General features: G+C 44.6%; 2 protein-coding genes across 2 annotated transcripts; one reads left to right on the top strand and one right to left on the bottom strand.

Annotated features, from left to right (window-relative positions):
- The first annotated feature begins 1,018 nt into the window (after positions 1-1,018).
- Positions 1,019-3,562, top strand: dusp12 (dual specificity phosphatase 12). Its single transcript, XM_048268220.1, has 6 exons — positions 1,019-1,436; positions 1,519-1,632; positions 1,726-1,844; positions 1,994-2,081; positions 2,164-2,341; positions 2,864-3,562. Exons 1-6 carry the CDS (start codon positions 1,183-1,185, stop codon positions 3,011-3,013), a joined length of 903 nt encoding a protein of 300 aa, XP_048124177.1. The 5' UTR covers positions 1,019-1,182; the 3' UTR covers positions 3,014-3,562.
- Positions 3,563-4,305: 743 nt separating this feature from the next.
- Positions 4,306-26,735, bottom strand: mta3 (metastasis associated 1 family, member 3). Its single transcript, XM_048267810.1, is given in 20 exon segments — positions 4,306-5,617; positions 9,832-9,950; positions 10,100-10,131; positions 10,213-10,392; positions 10,539-10,631; positions 13,898-14,120; positions 14,596-14,753; positions 15,050-15,086; positions 15,088-15,172; positions 15,293-15,351; positions 15,788-15,862; positions 16,728-16,916; positions 17,733-17,832; positions 19,691-19,793; positions 20,452-20,569; positions 21,227-21,290; positions 21,709-21,835; positions 22,158-22,251; positions 24,281-24,348; positions 26,335-26,735. Coding segments are annotated over 20 exon segments (2,118 nt in total). The 5' UTR covers positions 26,363-26,735; the 3' UTR covers positions 4,306-5,451.
- Between the last annotated feature and the right edge of the window lie 338 nt (positions 26,736-27,073).

Here is a 27,073-nt window from a genome sequence, read left to right on the forward strand (position 1 = left end):
AAATGTTGTCTCACCTTGAACAATAAAGTTTCATTTAATGTGTTTCAAGTAATTCTAGATTATAATTCACCAATGTCAGCATTTTCCACATGTTGTGGCAAAGGCCTATAAACCGAATGCCTTGTCCATTCTGTGAACTACCTGCTCTTCGTCACTGGTGCCAGAGAAGAGAGTTTGGCCTGCAGTCACAGTCAGCCCAGTGGTATGCAGCCCGCTTCATAAGACTGCAGAACTCTTCATCCGTGACACTGATCAAGGGAACATAATCCCTATGTGGATCATCTTGAAAGTGTCTGGCTAAACTACAGGATAGTCAGTTCTCTCTCTCTCTCTCTCTCTCTCTCTCTGTCAAAGTTTGCTGCTCTCCAGGGAACTTTAGAGTGATGAAAACGGCTCTGCCAGCGGGAAGGCCCTGCTGCATCAGCATTTGGCCAAACTCCTATCAAAGAGCAAGCTTACATTCCTCTGCACAGAACTTAACAGTTTATTAGAGCTGTGTTTGTGACAAGAGCTGCAGTCCTCGTCATGTAAGCTATTTTCTATCAGCTGTCCATGATGGCCTCTATCAATGATCAGCCACATCTAGATTAATGATTCCTATAGGCTACTTACCCCAATGTCAACATAACCTGCACCTTGCAAGTTACTCAAGGCTATTTTTGAAACGTCTATTGATGAACATACTGGCTAATTCTTAAAATAATGTAATCACATTTCATCCACCACAAGCAGGGGCAGTAGTCTACCTGAGACAGTCCAGTGATCTGTTCTACTCTGTAAGAGAGTCAGAGGTCGATTGTTGCCATCTAGCGCTCATAGGCCGGCACACACATAGGCTAAATCATTTTACATCAATAACACACATAATGTTACAAATGCAATTGTGAGCTGTTAGCCAGACCCAAAGGTAGCCTACGCTCATTATTTTTTTCTAGGTAGACTACAGGTTCCAGTTTGACGTGTTCTTCAACGTCAAGAAAACAATCAAGTCGGAACCAATGTTTTTCGCAGGGGTTTATTCCGGGACTGCAAAGATGGAGGACATCAACAAACTCTGGTCCTCACTCGTGGTAGTAGCAGAGAATGTCTAATCATAGGAACTATTGGGGTCCATGCACTTATCTCTCATTTATATAGATTTATTTAGCGATTTGATCATATGTCGTCTTTGTTCTCATAAGCATGATTTTGGTTGAATCTGGTCTTTACATTGGGGCTGCCTCGGACCTCAAAGACCTCACAAAATTATCAAGTCAGGGTATCACTCATGTTCTCACTGTGGATTCGGAACAAGTAGCTCTACCGTCGTCTCAGTTCATCACCAAATATGTTCGGGCCCTTGACGATTCGACCACTGATCTCCTGAGTAAATTCGACGAGTGCGTTCAATTTATCGACGTTGGGAAGGAACCCTCGTGTTCAGTACTTGTTCACTGGTAAGGTGGCATGCTGTAGGTGGAAATTGTGACAATATAACACTTGATGCAGGAGGCTAATCGGCAATGACTTGTCTCACAGTCATGCAGGCCAAAGTAGGAGTGCTGCGGTGGTGACAGCATACCTCATGAAAACTCACAAGATTACTCTTGAACAAGCTCAAAGTAAACTCATTCAGGTTAAACCTGATGTGAAGTAAGCCATTTCTATATCTCGTACTCGCTCAAGCTGTGATTTGTTTTGGCACAGGTAGTGTATTTTTAACGTGCCTCAATGTCACACTTTTAGGATAAACGAGAATTTTCTGGATCAGTTAACATTGTTCGAGTCGTTTGGATACGTAGTGGACATCTCCTCGCCACAGTACAAACAGTTCAGATTAAAAAACCTGACGGAACGGTACTCAGGTATTGTACCTATTAACTTACTTTTCTTGTCAGATCGCAGTAAATTATGAAATATTCCTCATGTTCTGTCATACCATATCAGAAAACGTATTTCTGGTAAGATGTCAGTTTAGAGAATACCAGTGAGCAGTATCTCTTTACCTCTCCAGATCTGAAAGATTTGCCAAAAGAGGTCTTTGCTGCAGATCCTGGACAAAGCCAAAACACAGAGATTTCCTACAGATGTAGAAAGTGCAGGTATATCTCTGCCAACAATATTACAGTCAGTTTTTTTTTCTTTTTACGGGACTTACTGCCTTGAGTTTATCCCCCCATCTAGGCGCACACTCTTCTGTGGTTCCAGTATCCTCAGCCATGAGGTGGGTAACGGCCCAAATGCCTTTCCCCACAAGAAGACTGCAGGCCCTGGCTCTGGACACCACGCAAGCTGCACCTCCTACTTTATTGAACCAGTGCGGTGGATGGAGGACGCCCTGCTGGGAGTCATGGATGGGCAGGTAAGTTAATATCACCTCTTAGCTTTATCAATAGGTCAACACACTGTACCATACTGTAGAAATCTTTCTATCTTTCTGTTAGGTAAAGAAAGCAGTTCTGCACTCTGCCACGCCCAGTAATGTTGCTTCTGTGTGGGTCTGACCCCTACATTCTTACACTAACCATCTTACTCTTGACCAACTAACCAGCAAAGGCAACGAGCACTAGCCACTCAGAGGCAGAGTAGAAAGCCAGTGGGAAGAGCTTTAGGACTCGTTCTGAGGAGGAGACCGTTGAAGAATCAGCTAAGACCAGACACTTTGAAAAGGGGCTATATTTTGAGGCGAAAAGGACACAGCAGATATACTGTAATAGCTAGAAATGCGTAAGCAAAGTTAATATCTCTCTGAAGTGTATCCCAAAGAGCATGAATCAGACATTGGAATTCTGTGGACACGTAAACAGTGTGGATGAAGAACCAGTGTGTGAATCATTGCACAGTAACATGGATTCCCTATCCTCTATGTTCCTGCTGGTTTCAGCTCCTATGTCCGAAGTGCACCTCCAAGCTGGGCTCCTTCAACTGGTATGGGGAGCAGTGTTCCTGTGGCCGCTGGGTGACTCCTGCCTTCCAGATACACAAGAACAGAGTGGACGAAATCAAGCACATCAACATACCTGCTCTTAAGTGATGGATTGGGAAGTGTCTGAATTTAAAATCACAACTTGATTGTGATTTTTGATATTGTGACTGTAAATCCCACGTGTGAACTTTGACCAAGTGCTTATGTTTAGTGGTGCAATGCAAAACAGCTTGAATAAGAATCAGAATCATGCTATGCTTTATGTTTTATACTGCATTTTTACACCTTGATTATTCTTTTCCTAAATCTACACTCTGAATGAATAGCTGACATTCTCCCAATGTCCTGATATTATGATATTTTTTGCAATACATTTCATAACCACAAGGGGTCATTGAAAGCATGAGAGAACAGCTCCACGGTACGGTATACAGTACTACAAGCATTCTCAAATTATGGAAAATCTAAAAAATGCAGACAGTCTATTTTAGGTATTCGTGTACTGTTTAAGTACACTACAATAACACATATGTACAAGTACTCTGCTTATTTGTACATTTTGTATTCAAAATGAACATCTGGGGGAAAATAAGTGTTTGTCATACACAAATATTTCACCTTACTCTGTAGAATTAAACTGTATTTGCAATGATCTAATCAGCCTATGAGTGCTCATCTCTTACTATGACATTATGTGTAGGAATGTTCTGCTACATCTTAGAATAGATCAGATTCAGCATATTTTCATTGATCGAATTAAAATAGTGTGGTTTAAGTTGTACCAACGAGGAAGCTTCTTCATTTGAAACCTAGCTGTTCAGAAGAAGCCCTTTTGAGAGAGAACATGGTGTGCCTTCGTTTGTTTTTATCACAAAATGTCTGGTAGGCACAGCCTGGCTCAGAGTATCCTCCACTGGTTGTGCTAGTCAATGATATGAGGGTAGCTGGCGGGGCTAAGAAACTCCAGACCCTTATGTCCATAATGGTAACTAATTTTCTCTTTTTATTCGATTAAGGGAGGGGAATGACTAGGCAATACTTCAACAATCCCCACTATGTAATGAGACAGCCTGAAATGAATTTTGCTGTAGACTAAAAGTGGGTATAGACATTGATGCATTAAAACATAATTTTTTGGATGAAATAATGAGAAGGCATCAGTTATCACAGAATAAGCCTGATGAGATCAGATGGGTCAACATCATTTCCTCCTCTGTTATTCTTTTCTAAACAGCTCAGCCAATAAAGGAAAGGCTTCCAGCTCCACACTTCAAAAGGGGATTTTTAAACTAATGTAGTGTTCATATGCTGCAAGTCACATAACAGTCGCACAATGTAGTCTTATTTGTACTTATTTGTAAATGCTTACAGATTGTTGTTCGTAGATGTATACACATAAATGTGTTTCGATTTTTTTTTATTTAGCATATTTCATCAAACACTTGTGACATACAAGGGAAACCAACAAAAACATGACAAATTAGAAATGAAAGTTCATTATTACAACGGCCACATGCAGATGCGGGTCCTATGGGTGATCGCTCTCTGGACAAGTGCATGATCACCAGAAGTCCCATTTTTTTTATTTTACATTTTTGAAGAAGAGATAGGATAGAACCTGTAAGAGATAGCATGGGAGAAATAACTAGGCTTTTTCTTCCGCAGTTGTTTAGACATCATATCAGGTGTCCTCTTACAGTCACTTTACCTAATAAGGTAATCAAAAGAGGCTTCAAGCAGCCAGTGATTGAGGATGTAAAAGAGCTGGCATTAGCAGTCTGCTAGCCATTCCTCTGCTGTAGAATATGATCAAACTCTGATGCAGTCTTGTACTGGAGGAAGGCCAAATGAATGTCTGTTCACTATACTCAACATGCTGTACATACATCATTTTCATGGCTGAAAAGATTTTTTTTTTCCAAAATAAAAAAGCACATACATTGGTACAGCCATGTTTGCACTCACAGAAGACAGATGAAAAAGAATAAGAATCCTTCAAAGGTTTGTTAATAACTTTATAAAAAAGAGCACATTAATCTTTCCAGAGAAGTTTGTTTTGAGTGGTGAGCTTTTTTTTGTTGCTGGAGGGGATCTGTACACTGTTCTTGCACAGCCATGTCATCTTGCTAAGTGCCACCCTGTTTTACATGAGAACTTTAAAGCTGCCGTCTCTTTTCCACGCTTGTCAGAAGCAGAAGCACAGCTGGCCGTACCGGGGGCAGCCAAGGGCTGGGACAGAAGTTAGAAGGTAGATATCATATCAGCAATGAATGAGGTCAGCTTTTAAAGAAAGATTTACTGGATGCATTAATACAGACTCTGTGCAGTCTATCAGATGCCTGTACTGAAATACTGGAGGATAGGCGGTCACATGAGTAAAGATTTGGAGTTCTTTGGGAGGAGGGTGTAGAAGAGTGATCTGGAGCAGTGTTTGGGCAGTGTGGGTGTGTGGGGGGGGGAGGCGGAGGGTCAGGGGAGGATGAGAGGGGCCAGGCGGGGCAGTTGGGAAGGGGATCGGAGCAGAGGGTGGCCAGCAGCACTAGAGATCAGTCGTGGATGACAATGGGGCCGCGCATCCTCAGGCTGGGGTGTGGGGGGGCCACCACCGGCCCCTGAGGAGGCCCCTGGGAGACCCTGCGCAGGTGGATCTGCTCACATGGCTGTCTACAAGCTTTTCTGAGTTGAGAGCGAGTGAGCAGCCTCCGAGCTTTCCTAGAGGCCAGAGAAAGACAGAGAGAAAAGAATGGGACTGAATGCAGTCATTTGAAAAGTCACTTAGCTTGTCAAATGCTAAACGTTCTCTTATAAGCACATAGACAAACAAACTATTTTAGAAGCACATTCACTAAATAGCAACAACATTGCTTCTATCTACATCTATCCCTTTAGCTGATAGCCACTGCCAAATGCGAAAAGCAGTTGAGAAAAGGGCATTATCCTTACCCTTGTGAGTAAATGTCAGCCTTGTCGTGGTGAGCTTGCCTCAACGTGTGACAAGAGTTTCGCAAAACACGATTTTCTAAATGCTTGTTTGGGGTGTTCAGACACTGTTTGAGTTGTTGGTATTCAGACACTGCTAAGCCAGCATGTCTCCTCCAGACCCCACCCTGCACCAGTGATCTCAATGAAAAGTTTTAGGTTTCTTCTCTCTTTCCATTAACTGGTCAATCAGCTGCACTCTATGCAATACATGATAAACCAGACGACTCAGATTGATGCCTTTTACTGTAAAGTACTCCCTATGGTGTAGTGCACTTCTAAGTTACGTTGTGCAAATGGCATACTGTAACAACCTAACTGAGTAGGTGCCCAATAAAATCCTCTATAATAATAATAATAATAATAATAATAATAATAATAATAATAATAAAAGCGTATGACTCAGTGGCTGACTCTTCCACAAGAATTCGTTTTTACCTGCTGGTAGACAGTGTGTTTGAAATGCATGATGAACCAGAGGGCTGCAGAGGGATCTGCCTCAAATGAGTCCCTATGGTGTAGTGTCCTTCTAAGTTGTGCAAATGAACTGTAGGGTGTGTGTGTGTGTGTGTGTGTGTGTGTGTGTGTGTGTGTGTGTGTGTGTGTGTGTGTGTGTGTGTGTGTGTGCATGTGTGTGTGTGTGTGTGTGTGTGTGTGTGTGTGTGTGTGTGTGTTTGCATGCTCACGTATTGTGTTTGCTATTCTGATGTTTTGTGCTCCAGTGGACACTGCATGCCCTGTTACAGTGCATTATTGAACAGAAAAGTTTGATTCATTTTTATTTCATTTGTACTTTCATTGAGACCTCAAGGTTCTAAAGGCACAGAGATCATCACCACACCCACAGACCTGATCAAATAAATGTCTGCTATGTGGTAATAATCTGAGTGATGGACTATGGCTCTAGCCTACATCTCCAACTCATGCAAAATGCAAGAGAAACGAATGAGAAAGTCACAAGCTGGGTTCCAAATGGTCCATTTAACTGATTCATTATTATTGTGTGTGTGTGTGTGTGTGTGTGTGTGTGTGTGTGTGTGTGTGTGTGTGTGTGTGTGTGTGTGTGTGTGTGTGTTTGAGAGACGGTGGGAGAGAGATTAAAGACAATGCAGCTACAGTGCATTGTCTGACTCTTTTGATCACCCATCACCCATTTTCAGATCTCAGATAATTAACACACAAGCGTGTCTATCAACTCATCACATCACCAATCACGCATGACAGCTCCAATGGGAGGGGGGCGGGCGGTGACGGGGGGCTGTACTGGAGAAAAATGTGGCGCGCATGATGATTTGTACATTTGTCAGTACTGCTGAATATTCTAGATGATTCTGCTTGTGTACCAGCACAATAACACATCAATCATGGGTACCCGTGAGCGCTGGGCAGTGCAGGCCGGCCTGGCTGGCGGCCTGCCTCAGCAGGTTCATGGCTATTCTCAGTGGACTCATGATGAATGAGACGCCCGCCCCAGTTCCACTCCCACACAATCATTTCCCAGGGATCGAATAATTTCCTGTGCATTTAAGACATCTTTTGAATGGGCTTTTAGCTTTCTGCAACAACATGGAAGGTGGAAAATGGAGTGCTGCTTGCTCGCACGAACGTAATAGCCACATACTGAGGTGGAAAACAAGCAAGCGTTTTTGGATGTTTCAACAACAGAATTACAATGCACTCATGCATGCATGAAACTGCCATCTCATTAGACTGTGTGAGATATCAGATCATTATTTAACAGGGCCGTTCGCGCGTGAAGAGCTGCCGTTAACGTGGAGCTGCAGCAGGCGGCCTGGCGCTGCTGTCTGGCGTGGGCTCATTCGTCTCCCCGTGCGCTGGCAGCTCCTCCTGGCCCAGCCTGCCCAGCCGCCCTCTACCCAGCCGGGGGGTCAGAGATCAGTGGGCTCCTGCTGCAGGGCGCAGGGGTGGCCGTGACTCACTCTGATGCTCCGCTAATAGCCCAGTGGGTGGGTGTGGAGTTCCACTGCAGTCCCTGCTGGGTCTCCCCACCAGCCCTCATTTGAGAGCACTCACTCTGGCTGGGCTTTCTCAGAGGCTGGGCTAAGACATCTTGAAAATATGTGGGGCAATTTGGCTTTAACATTAACTAAATCTATCACACTATCTGAGTTCATTCATACAGGAAAATACACTGGCTGCATATCCACAACCAAAATGTAAACAAACTCAGGACTAACATCATATAAGACCGGGGTTATCCCTATGTTCCGCGGGTCCTATGTTCCCCGCTCGGGGTTAGGGTTAGGTTTTTTTTTTTTTTTTTTAGGGTCCTATGTTCCCCAGCCCCATATACAAAGCGGGGAACATAGGACCCGGGAAACATAGGTAGGCCTACACTCCCATAAGACCCTTCTGTATGCTATTCTATGGATCTATATCTATATTGGACGTTTGGCCTGCATCAGCAAAAGCTGTTTTAAAGATCCTATTTTATAAGGTCTCTTGAGTCTGCATTGTGTGTCTCTCTGAAGCTTGATATTGCTGCTCCCTCTCTGCAACAGACTGCCCAGGGGCAGCAAGGAAGTGATCAACTGTTGGCCCACTCTATTGCTCAGGGGAAAAATGTATCAGGAGGCGATGAGAAATAATCTCCGGTGCCAAGCAGTCATTAAACTTTAATCTGGTTGCAGCAACTCGCTGCACATTAAGGACCGGAATCAATGCTTGGCTTTAGGGAATATTATTCTCTGGTGTGATGCTAGATCTCCACAGGTAAGCTAGGTTTGTGGTGTGTGTGTGTGTGTGTGTGTGTGTGTGTGTGTGTGTGTGGAGTGGACTTACCATGAGCAGGTGTCTAACGGCTGCAGCACTGAAATGAAACAAGCAGCCAGTCATTAGCAGACAGTCACAACGACACGTGACCCATGATGCAGTGGGGCACGGGTGCAGAGGGGACCTTTGAGGGACCCACACACTGCCACAAAGAAAAATAACAGAGAGCCATCGTCCATTAGGCTGCTTTTGCACAGCTCACAACTGGACCATGTTTTGTAACCACATCCCTTTAGGACGGACATGTTCAGGTTACAGTGTGGCCTTAAAGTCTCAGCTCCGATCGAGCGTCAACATTCAATCATTGTGTAGGTGGGATTCAAAAAGGCTCCCGTGGCTCTGAGCAATGATGTACCAGGAATGCTGTAATGGCTCAGGTGAAATCACCTGCTACACAATATGCCCTGTGTAAATAACAGGGCAGGAATTCTCACAATGACAAGGCACGGTATGTAGAAATATATCAAAACAACTGTGTATAAATGCCATGATTATGTGTAACTGGATATGTGTGTGAGCATTTGTGTGTGCTTTGTCTTTTGTCCAGCCTTAAGTTACCTGTGGAGCATTCATCACAGAACAACATGGCCAATTATGCTACAGAAAGCTGAGGATACAGAAAAATAGTGAACTGAACCTCCGTGAACCAACAGGGATCTTGAATAGATTTGCATTAGTGCTTGGGCAATATATGGATATTACAGAAACACTACACTCTGTCATTGCAACATTATTGTGTGGGCAGTATCAAACTAAGAGACAGACAAACATCAGTCTCACTGTTAACCAGGGAGATATCTATCAATGTTATGCAGGGGTCATGAGCTCCTTTCTGTCAATTGTGTCTCTATTGATCTATTGTTGTGTGTTAAATTGGATCGAGGCATTCATGATGATTGGATTGAAACAGTCAGAATTCATGATGTTTGTGGGTGGCCATGTGTGTCTGACCAGAGATGTCTGGGTCTATTGTCTCTGGGCACAAGGTTAGATATTGGCTCTCCACAAACTGGCCTTGGGTCAGTTAGCTTTGGCATGATTTAGTTCTCTCTGGGCAGGCACTGACACAAGTGGCCGCAGAGACAGGAGTGAGTGTGTGCTACGATGCAGCGGTGAGAGGAACGTGCACGTAAGATATAACCCAGCAAACCTACCTGGTCTCCCGGGAAACGAGGAAGAAGCTGTCGTCAGGGGCGTCGATCCAGTTGGGCCGGCGCTTACGCAGCATCATGCTGCTAGCACGCATGTTTGACCCGCTGCTCTTCCCATTATGCTGAGAGAGGGGGATAGAGGGAGAGAGAGAGAGAGAAAGCTAAGGACCAGATTCAAAGGCTATCATTTACTTTATTACCAATGCATAAGTGCATTTATATTTTATTATATTATATAACACTTCTATCTTATATAAACAATCAAGCTTACCAGAACAGGTCCTACAATGTGTCCTGGGTTATCTATTAGAGCAGAAACAAAACATTAGACATGAAGTATACCGGTATGTGTCTAAGGAAATGCAGAGGACAGGATCGGCTGACCTTGCGCTGCGGTGGCTCCCCTCCTCTCCGCCTCTGGCCGGCTGTGGTGCTGGTAGCTGCGTTTCCCCAGCATGCTGAGTGACCCGTGACTGGGCAGGGAGGAGAGCAGACGACGCGGAGGCTGCACCTGCAGACTGGGGGTCCTCGGGGGCCTCAATCCGTGGGGGGCTGGGCGGGACTCTGACGTAAACAAACAAAGCACACACACACACACACACACACATACCGCATCACTTCAACATGAACCAAACCGAGCAGCCCCAGCCCCCACTTATAGGGGGCGACGTTGAGTGTTTGTGGTATCGCATGCGGGACAGCGGACTCACCAAGGAACTGCAGCACGCTGGTCAGGGTGCTTCTGGGTGTGGGTCTGACTCGCACCGGCCTTCCTCCTGTCCCCTCCGACGCTCTGATCATATCTACACATCAGAATGCAGTGAGGCACGGTGAACAACTCTCTCTCATGCTCTCTCGCTCTCCCTCACCGCCCTCCACCTCAGCAGATTTAACCAGTCAGCTTGATGAAGGGGCCCGCGAGACTCCAGCCTCTAGTTATTGATGGCTGGTGAGTTTGCCCAGACAGATGCTTACAGAGGCTGCGCACTCACAGAGGGGGAAAAAAATCTCCTTCAGCGTAATCAACCCGCTCCTTCAGCTCTCTGAGCACCCGACTGATGTCTGAAAACATTAACATTTCATGAGGCGTCACAAGGTGACACAGGCACAACACACACTCAGCCTCATGTCTGACAGAACGTGTTTGAGAAATATTTGGAAAATTTAATATGCATGACAGGTTTCTATTTCTATGAGTAAGATTTATTCAAGATTACTGCCGCTGTCAGTTTTTTAGGTAAGTGATTTAGGATGGTCTGAGTAAGCTTCCTGTTCACAACAGCTGCTCTAATCTACCAGTCTGTGCCTCACAGCTGACAGGCCACTTAGATGCTTTCACTTTTATATGTAAACAGTCCTGAATTACATTTGACAAACAAGCCATTTGCATATGTTTTGCAGACAATCACAGCCAGAAAGTTGGCATGTCACTGGTTTTATGTTGCAGAGTTTCAAGACTATTTAATGTACAAGGATGAATTGTGCAGACTTTCCGAGCTGTAGGCTGAAATACAAATGAGCCTTAGCAGAGCGGAGGATTGCAGTGGCAGCAATTCTCAGAAGTGGTGAGATTCAATAACTGTGTCTTTTGGCAGCAAAGGTGCTGAGTGGGTCTAGGTCTCGGTCGTGACAAAAACCAATAGCAATCGGAGTGGTGCTTGGGGGCAGCAGGATTCAGCTGGACAGGCTTAGCCTCGCAGGAGTGCTGGTCATTAGCCTGGAACTTGAGAAGTGAAGCACCAGTAGATTGGTCTGACAGTGTGACAGGCTCCAACCCAGCAGAGAAGGCCATGGAACTAACAGCACTAAAGCTCTGGGCATGCTGCTGAGTGGTTGCAAGAAATACCCACAACACACACACAAGCATACACACACACACACACACACAATGAAACACACATATACAAGCACACATAGGCACACACACACACACACACACACACACACATACACAATCACACACACACAACGAAACACACATACACAACACTATCACACACACAATGAAACACACATACACAATACAATCACACACATACACACACACACATACATATATATACACTGATATCTGATATTGACTGCAACTAAAGAGTGTTGATGGCGGGGATGGGGATGGGTGGAGGCCATGCTGATCTCCTGTTTGAGATACACACTGTTGTGGTGGTGGACAACTGATGGACACACAGGACACATGAACACTACGAGGACGCGCAGAGGATGCTTTCAGCCATGGTTTTATTGGGAGTCCTTTTTGTTGTAGTTTTTTTTTTTTTTTTTTTTTGGTGTTGCTCAGAAAACTTTCTCTGTCATTCCTTCTCAGGGGCACACACATGCACACACAAAAAAGTTAAAAGTCAAACGGAGGAGAGAGAGAGAGAGAGAGAGAGAGAGAGCAACGAAGGACAAAAAAAAGAAGAAAAAAAAACAGAGAGCATGCCACCGGGTCTTGGTGCTGTGGGACAGAGGAGACAGCACACTCCTGGAGCAGACGGAGGCATTCACGGGACAAACACCGGCGTGAGACAGGCAAAGACAAAACAGGCAGGGGGAGGGAGGGAGGGAGGCTGGGGAGAACCAATGTGGCATGGGGGAGCAATGCAAGAACACCAATGAGATGGAGGGCGTGTTGTGAGTGTTGATGTGTATAGGAGGGGACAGCTTCTCTTATCTTTGACACTGAGGGCAGAGTTCTCTCCTGACAGAGAATCTCATCGCCTCAAACTAATTGGTGCCTTTTCTGCTAAGGCGGAAAACCACTGATCCTAAGACTGCGGATAGTTTCTGTTTGGGGAAAAGGAATAGCAAACTTAGCAGTGATGGAGAAGCATGTGTAATCTTGGCCACCTCATGCTCTGGTTAACCATCTAGGGAGCGGAGAGCGTCTCTCTCTCCTGAATCAGGCCATCCTACTAACCCTCCAGCATACAACTGCCCTGATTAGTTTCCCCCTACACTAAATCAGCAGATGACCGTAGAGTTACTCGATATGAGACTGGAAAATCTACTATCTTCGATAGTAGTCAATCTCGATGTCAATCTAACGCATCTAACAAAACCAAACCTCATCACAGCTCAACTACCTCTTCTTCTCATGACTACAAGCCATATTCTGAATCACCGCCACATCACTAACACAACAGTTCCTTCCCATATTCCAACAGTGCTTTGGTACACTTCCAACTGCACTCAACTTATTAGATCAACTGCTTCATACAGGTTCAACAGTAGCACCCTGCCCAATCACCCTGTATACACTAAGAGCTAAGTGATTGCCAGCACTAGCTTAATCGCACACACACATACACTCGCTTATGATAGAGAACAGGGCTATATGCCAGGTCTGCAGTCAATAGGTTATTATTATCTGTCTCAGATGTTTAAGCTGACGGTCTAACCGCTAGTTAAACAAAATAAAATTGTCTCTAATTTTAAAAAACAGCATTTTATAATAAATTGATTATGATGTGCAGCTTTCATAGGCAAAATACATTCATCAATCTGGATTTGGGTTTGTCAGTGTAAGGCTCTTACTATGACATATTCAGGTGTAACCACAAGTTGTGGCTTCAGCAAGATGATGTTCTGGTGCATGTTTCAAATGTGTATGTGCACGTTCCTTTTACTCTGGAGTCTAAGAAGGATGTGCTTGTGTTTAACCCTTTGTAGTGCACTGTCTGTCATATTTACAATAAGACGTTCATGACAAATGGAAACTGATCACGGGACAAAGAAACGTAAACAAAAGAAACAAAGAAGCCGGACAGAACAAAAGATGATGAAACACTTGTGTGATGGAGGACAGGCAGTCTTTATTGGAAACGGAGGGAGTGGGGGAAGAATACAAAAAATGAAATAATAATATAATAACAATAATAATAATAAAAAGAGCGAGAGACAGAGGGGGATGAGGGAGGAATGGCAGCGCGATGTGGTGGCCGTGCGTGAGCGTGTTATCTGTCTGTCTGTGAGAGTGTGTGTGTGTGTGTGTGTGTCTGTGTGTCTGTCTGTGTGCATGTGGGTCGGTGAGTGTGTGAGGACTGAAGTTAGGAATTTAAAGAGCTCTTACACTCCGCCTTTATGGCGCCACAGTTAATGGGCACAAAGGGGCGGCGCGCGGCGCGGCGCAGCCTGATGAGGTCACGGCACATGTGACGCGCCAGCTTGGTGAGGCGCGTGGCTTGCAGCAGGAAGGCCTGTTTGGTCTTCATGGAGGACTTGGGGCTGCCGCTGTTGCGCACCGGCACCATGTGGGAGGACTGGCGCATGCCGTGACTGCGGGACCGAGGTTCCTGGAAGAACACGCAGAAGAGAAGAGAAGGAGGAGAGAAAGAGGGGAGGGGCAAAAAGAGAAACAGAAAAGAAAGGAAGAGTGTTAACATTCTTCAGGAACAAGAGTAGCTTTTTCAAACTGAAAGACAACTTTCAGTTTCATCTCATCTCACCTCCCTGACTGACTGTGCGTGCTGCAGCTACGTAGCCTCTTTCTGCTTCTCTGCTCTCTTCATCAGAGCTGTTTCTCCAACACTGACTGTCTGGCCATCCCATCAACCTATCTCTGTTGGCATGGCAACACATCTGCCTTATGTACATTCTGGGACTGCTCTCTGAGTGCTCCATTATTCGGAGATTGAGGCACTAGGGTGGGGTGCCTGAAGAGATTGGTGTGTGTGTGTGTGTGTGTGTGTGTGTGTGTGTGTGTGTGTGTGTGTGTGTGTGTGTGAGTGCGAGGGGGCGTGCTCTTACGGTGGATGTGTGTGCTCTTACGGTGGCTGTGGGGCTCGGAGGTGTTCTCTCCTCAGCACCTTCTGCTCTGCTTGGCATCTTCAGGCCACCGTACTTTTTCCAGTACATCCAGCAGGCGATGCACAGACGACACTGCATGTTGGGGGGACCCCATGAGTACCACTGTGGGGACTGGATGGCTGCAGAGGGACAGAGCAAATGGGGTCAGAAACACACACCAAGGCATGGGTACATGTGGTGTGTGTACTTTCTTACATATGGCTCATGTGAAGCTTCCCTACAATACAGTTGTGTGTGTGTGTAATGTGCATATGTATGTTAGATAGGGAGAGAGAGAGAGAGAGAGAGAGAGAGAGAGAGAGAGAGAGAGAGAGAGAGAGAGAAGGAGAGAGAGGCAGAGAAGAGGGAGAGAGAAAGAGGTATGTGTGTGTGTGTGTGTGTGTGTGTGTGTAAGTGCACATGAGGAGTTCCTCACCGAAGCAGCTCTCGCATGCGCGGCCGGGCCCCTGAGGAAGGGAAGGTTCCAGGAGCTGCAGCCCCGTTCATGGTGGCCATTTTGCCGTTACTCAGCGAGATCTGGTTGGGGTTGGGCTTATTACTGCAGCACAGACAGACAGACAGCAGGGAGAGAGAAGAGAGTCTTAGCTGAGCACATAATGCATCTCACACAATCACACCACATGGTGATGGAGCCGTAGGTTAGTCTAGACACACTCACTATGTTGGGATGTAAACCTGCTTCAGTTTGCTCTCGGCTTCTGCTGCTTTCAGACGTTTCTGGAAAGAACAGAGAGAGAGAGAACAGAGAGAGAGAGAGAGAGAGAGAGAGAGAGAGAGAGAGAGAGAGAGAGAGAGAGAACAGAGAGAGAGAGAACAGAGAACAGAGAGAGAAACAGAGAGAGAGAGAGAGAGAGAGAGAGAGAGAGGGAGAGAGAGAGAGAGGGAGAGAGAGAGCAGAGAGAGAGCGAGAGGGAGAGAACAGAGAGAGAGAGAGAGAGAGAGAGCAGAGAGGGAGAGAGAGCAGAGAGAGAGAGAGAGAGCAGAGAGAGAGAGAGCAGAGAGAGAGAGAGAGAGAGAGAGAGAGAGAGAGAGAGAGAGAGAGAGAGAGAGAGAGAGAGGGAGGATCAGCAAAGTCCACATGGGGAAAAAGCTCTTCAAGCATTCAGGTCAGGCAAGGTGGCTTTATTATCTCTATACTTCTAGTGAGCCTTACCTGTTGAACGTATCTGTCTGTGGTCTTCCACATGTAGTAATACTCAATGATGCTGGTAAGAGACTTCCACGGGAGCTGGCAAGCCAAAAGGAATGGATGACATTAGTCGCAAATCAACAAGTGTTACCCTGCGTTGCGGTTTCAATAAAACCTGCTACTTCACACTTCACACTTTAATAACATTTGTTATTAAATACTGACTTATATCATTTATTTTGCTTAATTAATGAAGTGCACTTTACTCCCAAGATTCCAGAGAAAGCGTTCATGCTTTTCCCCCCAGCAGTGTTGATTATGGCAATGTTTTTTTTTCACAGGACTTCCAAAATGCTCAAAAAAAGACCATAAAACAGCTTCAGCCTGCACAAAATGCAGCTGCTAGAATTCTTAGGAAAACCAAAGCGACTAACCACATTACTCCAATACTTGAGTCCTTGCACTGGCATGCAGTAAATCACAGAACTGCGTCTTCTTTATAAATCACTTAATGGGCCAGAGCTAAAATACCTCTCAGATATGTTTCAGCAGTACACAGCTGCTAGAGCTCTCTAGTGACAGGAGAGAAATGTGCTGGTAATACCTACAGACCAAACTAATGCCTTCTAGCTGCAGTGCTGCTCAGCTCTGGAACCACCTTCCTGAAGTTATCAAAGACGCAAGAAAGAACTGTAGCCAATATCAACTTTAGACTGAAAACCCAGCCGTTCTCAGATGCTTTTTATGACCTTTTCTATTATCTGGTCTAATGCACTCTTCCTTTTAATCTGTTAATTTCAACAGTTTTCATGTAATTTACCTTTTTAATCTATTTTTTTTATATGCTCTTTTTATCAGCTCATGTGGAAAGCACTTTGAATTACCAATATATTTAAATAGTTCTATGCAAATACATGTTCTTGCCTTGGCCTGCTTAAGAGGTCACTGATACTCATGTACTCACAAAGTCTTGCCGGATGTCGTTGAAGTCCTTGCCGTACTTCTCGAGGGCCTCCTCAAACAGGTTGGCCTCGGAGGAGCTCCACTCCTCCATCTCGTCGCGGCACAGCACCGGCCCGCCCTGCGGCACCAGTACGCTCAGGGCACTCGACAGGTCATAGTTGTGCCGGTGCAGCGTGTCCATGGCGTGGAACTGCAAATGGCACAGGACCATTAGATCAGAGAGCAAGCGAGCAAGACTGGTAGAGGGGGGGGGGAGTTATAAAGAAAGAAAAGTCAAACAACAGGTTGTTAGAGAAGGAAGATATGAGTACAAGTGAAGATTAGGAGGATTAGATTCCAAGATAAGGAGAGAAGGGTTGAATAAAATAGAGGTACTTATGGCACCACTTCTATGAGATGGGAAGAGAGGAAAAGGTCCAGAGAGAGACAAGAGAAGAGGACAGGAAGAGAGGGCAGAGGGACACTTCAGAGAGATGTTGAGGACAGAGAGATGATGAGGACAGAGATGGTAAGGACAGAGAGATGGTGAGGACAGAGAGGTGTGTGGACAGAGAGGTGTGTGGACAGAGAGGTGTGAGGACAGAGAGATGGTGTGGACAGAGAGGTGTGTGGACAGAGAGGTGTGTGGAGAGGAGAGGTGTGTGGAGAGGAGAGGTGTGTGGAGAGGAGAGGTGTGTTGACAGAGAGATGTGTGGAGAGGAGAGGTGTGTGGACAGAGAGATGTTGAGGACAGAGAGGTGTGTGGACAGAGAGGGGTGTGGACGGAGAGGGGTGTGGACAGAGAGGGGTGTGGACGGAGAGGTGTGTGGACAGAGAGGGGTGTGGACGGAGAGGTGTGTGGAGAGGAGAGGTGTGTGGACAGAGAGGTGTGGACAGAGAGGTGTGTGGACAGAGAGGTGTGTGGACAGAGAGGTGTGTGGAGAGGAGAGGTGTGTGGAGAGGAGAGGTGTGTGGAGAGGAGAGGTGCGGAGCGGACGGGGAGGACATGCACTAAGAGTGGAAGTACCAGTGTGATGTCTCGCGACGCGGCCGCTGCGCTCATGTGTAAGCTGGGCTGTCTGACGGAGCTGCTGCAGTCCAGAGCCCGCGCGAACGTGCCCACCGCCCTGCAAAGGCATGACCATCATCAGCATCACAGAGGCTCAACTTCAGCCTTTGTATCCACGGACAGGATTATAATTAACTAGACTACACTACAGTGTCTATCTAAGAACTGACTCAGTCGATGCCACATTGGGGTCCTATTACAGTAAACATCTAGCCTGACGAGCCAGACCCACATTAAAATGTAGGGTCTGGACACTCACCGTTCGCAGTGCTCAGTCCGAGGGGCGGGATAATCAGTTGTCTTTCAAATTCCCTCTGCACTAATAGGACAGCGGCAGCGCTATGAGTCCCATGCGTTTCCCACCAGCGGAGCTAGTTAGCTAGTTCAAACGTTTGCCTACTTAATAAAAGCTTAACTCGTGTCACACTGTTTGCCAGCAGCAACATCCATCTTATTTGTTTTCAAGTAGCAGGGAATTCAAGCCAAACCGTTGTAACTCTGCCATCAATCATTATGTTAAGCCCACCTAACGACTCTATACACGATTTCATTGGCCTGATTAAGTTTCGATTTCTGGAGCTCACAAGCCAACGGAGAGTTGCTAGACTAGCCCTGGCAGCAAATGTAATTTGCGGCCGCTAGGGGCGCGTCTAGATTTCTAGGCTAGTAAACATCCCATGTAAAGGTAAACTAGGCCCAGGAGGAGAGAGTGAGGATGGTTCTGTCATATAGCCTATGGTGTTCTTCTGCTCAAGATACTCTGAAAGGTTTTGACTGAACACTCCTCATCAGGCTCCTGGGCAGGAAAACACTCCTGCAAACTCATTCCTCACACCTTCAAGGCCACTGCGCTATTTTTTTTAGCTAGGCGAGTAACAATCCATCAAATTGTATCAACGCATTAACCTAATAGCAAACGATGCATTTGCAGCATCGTGACTCGTAAACACTGAGACACGAATGTTTATTTTCAACTCAGTTCCAACATTTCCTCTATATTAAATGTTTTTCTTGCACTCCTGCAGCTTAAAAAACAAACACTCACTCCATCATTGGTGTGGAATGATTTTGGGGCAACTCTCTTAATAAGCATTGCTCATTAGCTTACCCTCCGCAGTAGAACTACTTCAGATGGAAGTTTTTGATTTTAGCACGCAGCTATGGACTTGACTACTGTGTAAATAGCTTGGGTTTAACTGACGCTGCCATCAAACTGCGAGTTTCCAGAACCATACAATGATTAAATTATTCCACCTAATGAGTCTATCTGTAACAAAGTTAGACATTTCAAATATTAATATATGTTATTAAAAGGCCATCAACGCTATCAACATAGCAACCAGGCAGCAAATTAAAGTTTTTATTTGATTTAGCAGTAGGACCTAATGTTAAAGTATTTAAATAGCCTACAGGAACATTAGGGAATATTCCAGGCTACTTTGAACCAACCCAATTAATTGCAGATCCTAATTGCACAATGTGTAAGACAAATGGCACTTCTACTGAAACTTGTGAGTCTAAACCATTTAAATTCTAAAATGCATCTCGCTAAGGACAGAGGAAGGAAAAGGAGAACAATTTACTCTTCTTTGTTTAGCTTACCGCATTCGACTTCAGTATTTAACACTTACTAATAAAATGTTCAAATTATAGCTTAAATGTTTTGCATTTGTAAATTCATTGAAATGAACCGGATTTTGTGAAACTGAATCTATCGTTTCATATGGACAATCGAATTGCTGCAAATTTTGAAGTATGGAAAACAATCAAATTGTTGGCGTAAAGAATTGGCATTGTATGGAATCGTCATTTAGACCCCTAATTTTAGTTACGAGCGAGTAGCACCATAAGCCCTGCTCCAAGGGAGGGGCGTAAGGTACGAAGTGTTGGTTAAAAGGTGAAAGGTGAAAAGGTACCGAGCCACCACCAGGAATTGGTCGATCTGCTTGTTGGTCAGCGGGCACTCTGGGTCCCACATCTGCTCCTCCAGCTTGGACTGATCTCGGTCATCAATGAGACCTGCAGGGGGACATGAGGAGAGGACAATCTCATACATTTGCATGCGTGCGTAAATGCATCCCAGGCAAACCCAAACGCTAGTGTAGCCATCACATACATTTCTACAGAACACACAAACAATAATGGACTCAATCTGGGACTCTAGCGCTGATGCATTCTGAATCTAGGGCTGGCAGGACACAGGAACGTAATATCTCCTGAGGGCTGGAATGACGATGGCATTCCTCATTGTCTGTGCTGGGGACGGCTCTCTATAGTTTATTTAAGGTTCAATTCGGCACAACCTGCTGAGTGTGGGCCTCTCGTCACACCTCCAGGCACCTCTGATAAATTCAGCTCATTTAAGATTCTCGCTCTCTCTATCTCTCACACACCCACACACACACACACACACCCTCGCAAGCCCCCCAGGCACAGGTGTCCACTCCACTGATGAAATCATTAGTCTTTTCCTTTTACAACCAGTTCCACCAGCTCACTTCCAAACAGCACTCACCCTCCCAGCTCTCACCGTCCAGGCCAAGAAGGAGAACCACCTCGGACATGTTGTGTACATAATGGGTAAAGGTGTGTTTGAATGTGGGAGATTGGCATCTCCAAAATGTGTGTGTAGTAGGGTGTGACCGGGTGTGTGAGGACTTAGTTTGTGCTTACTAACCCTCTTGCATCATCTCAGGGACATCTGCTTGAAAGCGTGGCCCTACGCGAATCTCCCCTTTATCAGCCAGCAGCGTTTTCTGTGTGGGATCGTACACCAGCGAGTAGAAGAATGTATCCTGGAAGAGATGGTCGGTGGCCTTTTAGAAGTCAGCTAAGCAACGCTCTTGTGTCACCTGGTCACCTGTTTATGACACACCTACACTCCCAGAGACATTCCACTGAACTATATCTCATGTCTTGAACCACTTGAATGTTATTGATATCGTTTGGCATTTTTGACTTGTGAGAGGATTCAGCCAGTTATTAACGCTAGTCATGAATACTTTAGCTATATGTAAGGCCACAGGCAATTTAAAGGTTGCACAGATGGGTACAATGATACATCATATATCACAATGAACATGAATAAGATGTGATCCAGTAGCCTGGCCAAGCAGTGACCTCTGCAATATGAACATGGGACCTTAAAAAGATCATTGAAAAACAAAGGTAAGGACCTTGGAATTTCGACATCAGCTACTTTTATAATGGACAGGTATGACAACTAATCAACATGAGTCCCAGAAATTCCTACCAAATGCCAAAATACAATGGTCTACTGTTTCAATGTTCTCACAGTTTTCAATGAGAGAGCATTAGACCATAAGAAATGATTCAAGTCAGTGACTGAGAGAAGGGGTTGTGTCAGAGCTCTGACAGATATTTCTGCAAGAATGGAGGGGTGTGGATGCAACATGGTCTGGTTTATGTGAACCAGACAGCAAGGTTGGTACCTCTTTATCCAGATAGGACAACACCGACTCCGTCTCATTAAGAAGCGCCACACTGCACTTCCCCCTGCCACACAAGAAGAAAACAATTACTTCACACTGAATGCTTTTACACGCACACGCACGCACACACACACACACACACGCACAAAGCCCTTGCTACACCAGTTTGGCATGGACCCTTTACTAATTTCGATCCTTAAAAGGCTCAAGTTGGGATCCTTAAAAGGCTCAAGCAAGGGAGATAATTGGCAAGGTGTGTATGCAAGATGTGTTCTTGAACAAGACTATATTGTATCTTGTCTGGAGAAAGAGGTGGTAATGAGGACAGGATGACACCACACTTTCAGCACAAGATCAACTCAAACATTAAATACACAGCAAATGATTCAGTACTACCTCTACTTGTGACTAGATATTTGGAAACCATGTGAAGGTGGGAGGCATGGTGTGTGTGAGTGTGTGTGTGTGTGTGTGCGTCTTACCGTATGTGTGTGGCTGGGAGGGATTCATACTGGCGTGACAGGAAAAGCTCTCTGTGGCGGAGCTGGTGCTTTTGTTTCTCTGACAGCTCAGGTTCTGATGGGCTATCTCTCTCTTCCTCCAGGTCCTCTGTGCACACAACCACACACGTTACTATTACTGTACGCTGTACACACTTCTATCAGTCACAAATATTTCTCTGAGTTCACATGAAGACACTACAGCACAGAAAGATGTATGACAATGTACTTGTATGGTCCAACCAAATACACATGGGCACATCCTCAGAAACATTTCCAATCACACACTTCCAAACACCAGGAACTGAACTGAACTGATTTAGTATGATAAACTGTTGTTCTAAAAACACCACCACATGAGAGCCCAATGGTTCAAACTCTGTGTGCAGCTACGGGAGCATTAAATCCCCCAGCCCATCTCCCACACGTACTCGCATGCTTGTCTGCCAGCTGGATCAGGCTGTGTGAGATGTCTCTCCTCCTGTAGAAACACACCACCTTGGCCTCCACATTTCCACTTGCCGTCTGCCAGAGACATGAGAGACACTTTCAGGACACTCGCTCATTCTGGGACAAGAAAGGACCCCTGTTATCCCTCGTAACATCCATTCACTTACAGATTGCGCTCTGTTATTACTGCACACAAGCAAAGATTTCCCGTCTGGATAAATTTGTTTAGATTGCAGGTCTTGCATTCCACATTCCATACACTTACATCAATGTACACATCACCAGAACAGAGAAGCGTTTCTGCTGCCATTCATCTGTGGTCAGCGTCACGCTTCACACACAAAAAAACATTAACAAAACACAAGTATTCAGATGGTGGAATTAGCCAGATACAACAGTCAAGCAGTCTTAAGTGTGCTTCAAAAAGCTATATTATAATTTCATAAATTATAATTTTTTACAGTTTTCCATTATCCACAACATTATTTCCCACAAGCAACAGAGTATTTTGGTTTGTGCATAAATAACCAGTTGTGGCACTGCTCAGATGACAGGTTCTCGCTCAAAAACTGCAAGTGAGTTAAACTGCAAGTGACTCAAATAGAACAACTGTATAACAATTCAATTACTGTTCTTTTAAGATATTCTGTATAGCTGCAACTGTGAAATAAACTACTATGCGGGCTATATAGTATGTTGAATTTGAGATGATCAAAGCGTCTTGAGTGTGGTAAATCTTTTCAGGCCAGGAAAATTAATTATTGTCTAGTTATCTGAAGAGACACTCTCACACACTACACAGCATCAGTAACATCGGAGAAAGGCTACTCCCAACACAACTAATTATATTAGCTCTCCTCTATGGGCAGGCTGGCATGCTGCAGGTTAAAGAGTAGTGGCATAAGGTCTATGAACACTACGATGTGATAGACAATGACAGCCATCAGTCATAATGCATCAGTCTAGGGTAACACAAGCCAGCAGGTACGTGCCAAATTCAAAGATGATACAAAGCCACGAAGCTAAATATACACTTCCTGGAGAACTGTAACGACACCACTGAATTGACCACACAAACACGTGACGTTATTCTCCCCACAATCGCGCCCCTTTTCATCCAAGTTCGTTAAACACACTTCTCCTTAATGGGATACCCATAATACTGTTGCGACTGTAGGGCTGAACAGACAATCACCGATTGCTCTGGACAAATCAGTATTCATGTTGTCCCTGACATTGTCTGCTACCAGTTGACTAGGTGTTGTCTGCTCGGTCAAGATAACTTGGATGGCCAGGGGAGAAGCCTTCCATTTACAAGCTCAAGAACAGTAACCATATAACAGATACCATCAGAAAAGGGCTAAGCTTCATGTCTATTTGGAGAAAGGTTTGTGATAGACACTCAAGAATAATCATTGTATTACATGTGCTGAAAGTACAAAAGATCCACGGTATCTGGACATCTTTGGTTGAGACCTATCCCAACCTCAGAACACCCCGAGGTGGTCCTCCACTCCAAGACACACACTATTCTAGATTCAAAAACAAAATCATAGCCATTTAAAGAAAAAAAGTCTTGGCATGACCTTAGTGTCCACACAATAGATCCCCATCTCACCTGACTCAGAAACATGATATGTGTACTGGGAGCGTTGCCAAAAGTAGTTACGAATAAGGCTTAAGTTAAAGTGATTCTGACTTTCCTTCTAAAACCAAGATTCTTTAGTCCTTGAGTTGCATAGGTCAAAACATGTCATCATTAATACTGTAGATTAACGTTAATTCATATTTTAGTAGACCTATAGTAAAGCCCGATCTGATCTTAAGGAGTGTGGTAACGACACTATAGACTTGCAAATGTATGTCCAGATATTAGGCTACATTTCCTATGTAAATGTAATCAGTTAAAATAATAGCTGCTTATTTCCCCATGTGGACTGAAAACTACAAGACAGTAAATGACCGGTTTTATTGTTGGGGGGGGGGGGACAAAAGAAATGTATGCTGTAGCCTTTAGGTCCGACTGTAAATGAGCCTTCTCACAGGGTAACTGTTAGGTGTGATGCTATGCCAGGATCCCCACTCAGCCCACATGTTACAGTACCTTATTGAGCTCCTCTATTCTTCTGATCAGGTACGGGTTGCTCGACGAATTCTCAAAGAAGACATAATCTGAAAAACAAGCACGTCAAGCAAATGGAACAAACGGGGTCAGGCCAATTAAATATGACTGCAGATGAGCACTAACATCAACATGCACTTAAACATGCATCTAAACATAGGCCTATTGGATGAGCTGGCTGGATCCGGTTTTAAATTAGTCTGCACACGGACCTATACAAACAAGTGACAAGACTCATGAGATACCTGTTACAGAGGCTGGAAAATCACATCAGTTAAGAGCATTCACCATCTAATCTACAGCATACGGTGCATATAGCCAAGCAATACATTTAGGGCACAGCAAAAAGACAAGAATTGCATCAGCAACTCATCAGCAAATAATGAGAACGGTGTGATTTTGTTACCAGAAGTCAATGTTATGCAATGTAAAGTACAAGTCAAACCATTATTACCTTTGGCTAGTCAAAAAGAAGAGAACTAACATCGTCTCAACTCTCAAAGCATAGTCACTGTTTTAAGAGCAAGGCCTGGCCTACAATCTGCTTGCAGATCTTTTAACACATGGGCCTTAGTAATCAAAGCTAAGCGGCACAAACTGACATTCAGCGAATTATTTAGAAGAAACCTTTCACTGGTGTATGCTTGACCAGGTATTGGATTAGAGTGCTTTGATCTCTTATGGGACACCAATATATACAAATAGCTATACTTGAATCCAGAGACAGTGCATTTTGGAAGTCTTGAACACTACCCATCAGCATTAACACTGGCCTATATTAGCATTAAAAAGTCAATGCAGACTTTCCTTGGAGAACCTACTAGGAAGGCCCGTTTCTATCAAGTTATGTTTGTTTGTATGTTGTTTTGTTTGAATGTATGTCTTTGTACAAAACAGCATGAATGGAGTTCTTAGACATACACAGTAAGGCGTTTCACCAATGTCCCAGTTATTTAAACATTAAATAAAAATACAAAACATGATTTACACACTAAGGGCGAGCGCTGATAAGTGTGCCTTCAGCTTCAACCCAGAAGAGAAAAGACGTTTATCGGTATGGATCACGTGACCAACATTCCGATACTTTGTAGCGAGAATTGTATAAATAGCGATACTGTTACACAGTTTAAACACATTGTAGCAAACAAAGGAAACAACTAACACCTAGTAGCACTCGCGACATCTGCTGTTACTGTCGAATTACCGGATGTTTGTTTACATAGGCCTAGTGCATCACACCGTTTCAAAACTGATGGAGAGACAATCATATTCCCTTTCATTGCCACGGTGCAACGACGCCATGAAACAATGTCAGATGCCGTGGCACAGACGGCTAATATAGCCACTGGTTAACTTAGCTGGCTAATTGCGCGGCTTGCTGGTGGCGAGCACGAACGTATTGTTCTTAAACACAGGCATTCCTAATCGCGCATGAAATGTTCTAATGCAGTGTACGTTCCTTCTCTAGTGTCCATCTAACTACAATAAAAAAATCTACCGTTTTGTTATTTGCAATTATAAGCATGCACGCTAAACTAGCATTGATAGCCAACAAGCCCAATGAGCTGGCTAGCTGGCTAACTAACTTCAAATGTATACGTTCATCCCTTACCGAATGAAAATGCTACTTATCCAAATATTCCTCGAGGACAATATATATACATTGTAAAAATATAAATAATCTTCAGTGCACATACCTAGTTGTCAACTACCTGAGGGATGATTTACTGAGGCGCATTACTACAAATGCAATGCAACGTTAGCATTTTAAAGGTTAATGTTATGGTCTTGCAACAATGCTAACTCGACACCTAGTCGATTGCTTGCTAGCTAGCTAGTGCTGCTAAAACAGAGGCCTGACCCAAATTCGAATCCAAAATATTTCTAAATCACGCCGCTCATTCAGTCTAACTGCGTGAGTCATGCAGTACATGTAAACAATCTTAAAACTGGACGATCTTGGATAATGTCAGCAAAACAATTGTTTTCGTGTTGGTAATTTTTTCGTGTCATTAAAAAACACTGACTTAACATACCTCCGACCCGGTACATGTTGGCCGCCATTTCTGCCCTCTTGGAGTGTTAAAAACCAAATCATAAACAAAAATGTTCAGAATAAATACATTAATCAACGATTTTAAAGTCCACCCTCGTATACATTAATTTATCAAAATGAAATGTAGGTAAGGCGGGGTGAATGAGAGGCGGATTAGCCTATCTTTAGAGGAGCCCCCCTCCCAAGATTCACAGTACAATACAGTAACACGCGAAAAAGCCTCCGATATCAGCCCAGAACGGCTTCCTGGTGCGGGAGGGAGAGAGGAGGAGAGGCGAGGGGTGGGAGGGAGAGAGCAGAGAGGAGTTCGCGACGATGGTAAGACTTATCGTTGTTCAGGGTAATGTGGAATGAAAGCATGGTAAAAAAAGTCGGTGATTCGTCAGAACATTTTCTTTTGCATTAGAGTCTCGATGCACATAGAACAATGGCCACGGCCACTAGGGCTTCCTCTAGATTCAGACTAAATACCGCATGTTGTCTCTATAACCCAATTCGGCCATTCCAAATGTTCATTTGGGTTCAGCATTGTAACCTACATTGAAAAGACTTTGGTCAACCAACTTGGCAACCTTGCTCATGAATTTCTTGAGACTAACCCTTAGGTCTACCAAAACTAAGCCGAGGTTGTGTGATAAGCTCGTGGAAGTGCATTCTTCTTACTCTTATTTTGTTGGCAGATTACAACCTAAGCCATCCTTACACCAGAAGACCTTGAC

The sequence above is a fragment of the Alosa alosa genome, chromosome 17 (genome assembly GCF_017589495.1).
Source record: "Alosa alosa isolate M-15738 ecotype Scorff River chromosome 17, AALO_Geno_1.1, whole genome shotgun sequence".
Lineage (NCBI taxonomy): Eukaryota > Metazoa > Chordata > Actinopteri > Clupeiformes > Clupeidae > Alosa > Alosa alosa.